At 30.1% G+C, this 3,894-nt stretch overlaps 1 protein-coding gene across 1 annotated transcript; it reads left to right on the forward strand.

The window, feature by feature from the left end:
• The first annotated feature begins 688 nt into the window (after positions 1-688).
• On the forward strand, positions 689-2,239 carry LOC110684069. Its single transcript, XM_021860465.1, has one exon. It carries the CDS (start codon positions 1,359-1,361, stop codon positions 1,773-1,775), a length of 417 nt encoding a protein of 138 aa, XP_021716157.1. The 5' UTR covers positions 689-1,358; the 3' UTR covers positions 1,776-2,239.
• The last annotated feature ends 1,655 nt before the right edge of the window (positions 2,240-3,894 follow it).

Consider the following 3,894-nt stretch of genomic DNA (forward strand, 5'->3'; position numbering starts at 1 on the left):
TCTTTGAATCTATGATTGAGATGTGAATCCATTGCATATATAGTGGCTTAGTCTTTAACCACCAAACCTCAAATCGAGTATTTTTTAACACATATTAGGTGATTATTATACATTTCTTCTAAATTGAATCTTTGACTTTTAAAATCATTCACCCCATCAAAACTAATGAAAGTGCTTATTACTTCATGAATCCATGATGTACTATAAACCTAATCATAACGGGGGTTGAACAAATAGATTTGTATTTGCTAAAAAATCACTACACGTCAAAAGATGCAAAATTATTATTGATGTCATGTTATAGGCCGGCAAACCTTACAAATTTACAATATAGCCAATAGTTAATTTCATCTCCTTCCTCTCCACCGTCTACATTCCTTATATTCCTTATAACTCCAAATTTTCAAGAATTGATTGATAATACACTCTTAGAGTCTTAATTAGGTGATTACATATTATAGTTGATGTATTCATTAATTTCAAAAAACTTTTGATTCAACCCATTGAATTTCTTGGTGATATGTTTTAATAATTCATTAGTATTTTAATGCTACACACCCATCCTATTTAATTTTTCAAATACTTTGTAGTGTTTTGCATGTAACAACCTTAATTATGTATAAAAATAATCAAATGTTACGCTAGTGTAGATGCTTAATTGATGGTGACTCACACCCGCATCTTGATTTGTGGCTATTATGACCGAGTATATCTTTCTTTCACATATTCCGTAAAAAAGATAGAATATAAGGATTGTGGAATATTATGATGATCTTCCATGCCTAGCAATAAACACCTGGCCCAAACACACCAAAAAAAAAAATCTTTATTCACAACAATACCCAAACAAGAACGATAGCAAAAATAAATTTCATAATTACATAACATTACAGTAATTATTTCATAATTTCATTGATTAAGTTTGAAATAAAATTCTGAAAATTAAGTTAGTGTAGAAAACCACGTGTATTGATACCTCAAAGTGCGTAGAACCTAAAGCGATTGTGACATGTTATATTCCCCTTCAACCCCCAAAATAAACCCAACCTTCCTCTTTCTCTCTCTTTTTTTTTTTTTTATCTCTCCTACAAAAAAAAAAACCCTGTTTCAGGCGAAAATAAGAAGAGAGAGAAAATCCCCAAAAAAAACAGAGCGAATTCGAATGTGTTTTTGTTGATTATAAGGTCATGTCGTTTGCATCGGATCCTTCGCCAAAGTGGGTACCATGAATACCAAATCCCCCTCTTTCTCTCTCCTCCCTTCTTCCACATAAACAAATCATCAATTCCATTTTTATTTTAATTTATTATTTTCAAAAAAAGAAAATTAATAATTTCGAAGAAAATACACACCAAATCATGGGAAATTCAGATCATAAACAACAAGACAAGGAAAAAGAAGAAATTCATGAAGAAGGGCATTTATGTAAATTAGAGAATGTTATCAGCAAGAAAGGAGAACCGTTCGATGAGGAAGTGAAGATGATTGAAATCGACGGTGATGATGAGGGTTACAAGACGCCGACGAAGAAGGAACACCGTATTGCGGTGGATATAAGACAGCCACCACCTGCACCAAAGAAACCTAAGGCGCAACTCATGAAACGACGTCGTCCTTCTCGTCGGACTCTCTTTCAGGTTTCTACTGCTGATATTGAATTGCTATTTCCAGTCGTTGTTAAAGAGAGTGCAAATAGTAATGATCCGGCTGCAAATATCAATAATAAAGTCAACAACTCTAATTACACCTCTTCCCCTCTTATGTCTCTTAGGTGATCAACATTATTACCTCTTCTTATTAACCCCTTTTTTTAATTTTTATTAATCATATTATTTCCACTAGTTTTATCATATCTTAAAATCATGTATTTTATATGATCATCGTATAGTTTTAATATTAGCCCTTGTCTAAACTAATACCACGATTTATCTAGTACAATTTTATTAATTCAATAATTATGCATTATTATTGTTGTATTTGTTTCAATTCTTGTAATTTATAGAATTAGTAAAGGCGGTCGTTGATCGGGTTTTTGATCCGTTGGCCGTAGTCGAAAGCCGAGCCGTAAAACACCGTGTAGGTGGAGGTGGAGGTGGGGTGAAAAGTGTAGATCTGGGAAATATACATGAATCATGTGTATTGAAGTTGCTTGAGAAACAAGGGTGTAGTAATCACATTATTCATGTTCCTTTACACTTCAACATCATACATGTTTATTCATAAGTTTTCTTCTTTATCATATCTATCTAATATCTTTATTTTTTCTTTTTTAATCTTTTTTCGGTTACATTAGTTTGAGTGCATAAGGGTGAAACTAATAAAGTAAAAGTGCATTTGACTTTTTGAGTTGTTGGTAATTTTTACAAACAATTATGGATTATTGGATTGGCTTAGATTGACTTTTTTTTTCATAGTAATTGAGATGTATACAAACATGCTTCCCTACTTGCTGCTGTAATTTTTATAAGCCATAAAAATAAAAGGTAGGGTGGCGTGCAATGTAGGAGATGAGGGGATATTCTTTTAGATCACATGGCAGGGAATATTATTTGTTAGTATTAGTCAAATTAAATTTAATTTGAGGTTAATTGATTGATTGATTAGGTTAGGCATATTGTTATCACATTATGAATAATATATAATAATTAAATAAAAGGCTTGAATAATCCTTAAACTTATGAAGGAACTTCTAGTTGGTCGTTGATTTTTTAATTATATTGTAAACCTATGGAAGTATGAATAATGAAAAAATTTGGAACATTAAAAGAATATGAATTCAGAGTTTAATGAAAATTGTTGAGGGGAAACATGGAAGCTAAGTGATCGAAACCTATGATGCAAATTGTTTGGAAATGTAAAAATTACATGGATGGAGATCAAGTAGATTTTTTTCTTTTTACAAAGATCGGGTAGATTTTAGTTAATGGTTAAATAAAATTATTATTGCTTCTCTTTCAAAAAAAAAAAAAATTATTATTACTTCCCTTTTTTGAAAAGGATTTATTTATTTATTTTATTATTTTTTAAAGTAAAATACAGGGGGAATTAGGAACTTCTTCTATACTTATGGCTTAAACATTTTAGGTTGTTAAAAAGTTAGCATAAGGTCGGTGTTGATATACTCGATAGGTAAAATAATCACAAATTTATTAGATTTTATCACGATGTAAATAACAGTATATTATGTTATTGAAATAACATGTATACAGTTCAAATCAAAGTAAGATAAACAAAGTGCAAACTAAACAAAGGAGTACACTACATGTATCAATGTCATTCATAGAATAACATGTATCAATTTCATTCATAAAAGCTTTACGTACTATACAGTCAAATTGAAGCTATTACATGAAACAAAAATACGGCTAGTTTAATATTATATTGATGCTCAGAAGAAGTTATTGTAACAAAAGATGTATGTAATAATAGTATGTTTTCATCATAGTAAATTGGACCCTATTATAATAAGACTAAGTGATATGATTTAAAATCGTTTAAAAAGCAGGAGTATCAGATTTTTGGACAGGGTTTGTAGGTTTTTAAAATTGTTAGGTTCATCCTTTTCCCTCCTTTAGTTTGTTGTTGTTTGTTCGGCCAAATTGAAGAATAAGAACATGTTAGTTACAAATGGCATAAAGTCAATGCATAAATAGATTAGTGATGTTTGGATATAAAGAAGCACGCTAATTATCATGATTACCACTCTCATTAGTACTTCTCTACCTTATATTATATACTTCTACATGCGTTTTCCTATGTAGTAGTCAGCACTTTCTAAATAGAATACAACAATATAGCTTTTACATCTTTTATATATATCATTGTACATTTGTACTGGTACTTCATATCATATTATATTAAAAGATTCAAACATGAATAGTAAATTATGAATGT

The sequence above is a fragment of the Chenopodium quinoa genome, unplaced genomic scaffold (assembly GCF_001683475.1).
Source record: "Chenopodium quinoa cultivar QQ74 unplaced genomic scaffold, ASM168347v1, whole genome shotgun sequence".
Lineage (NCBI taxonomy): Eukaryota > Viridiplantae > Streptophyta > Magnoliopsida > Caryophyllales > Amaranthaceae > Chenopodium > Chenopodium quinoa.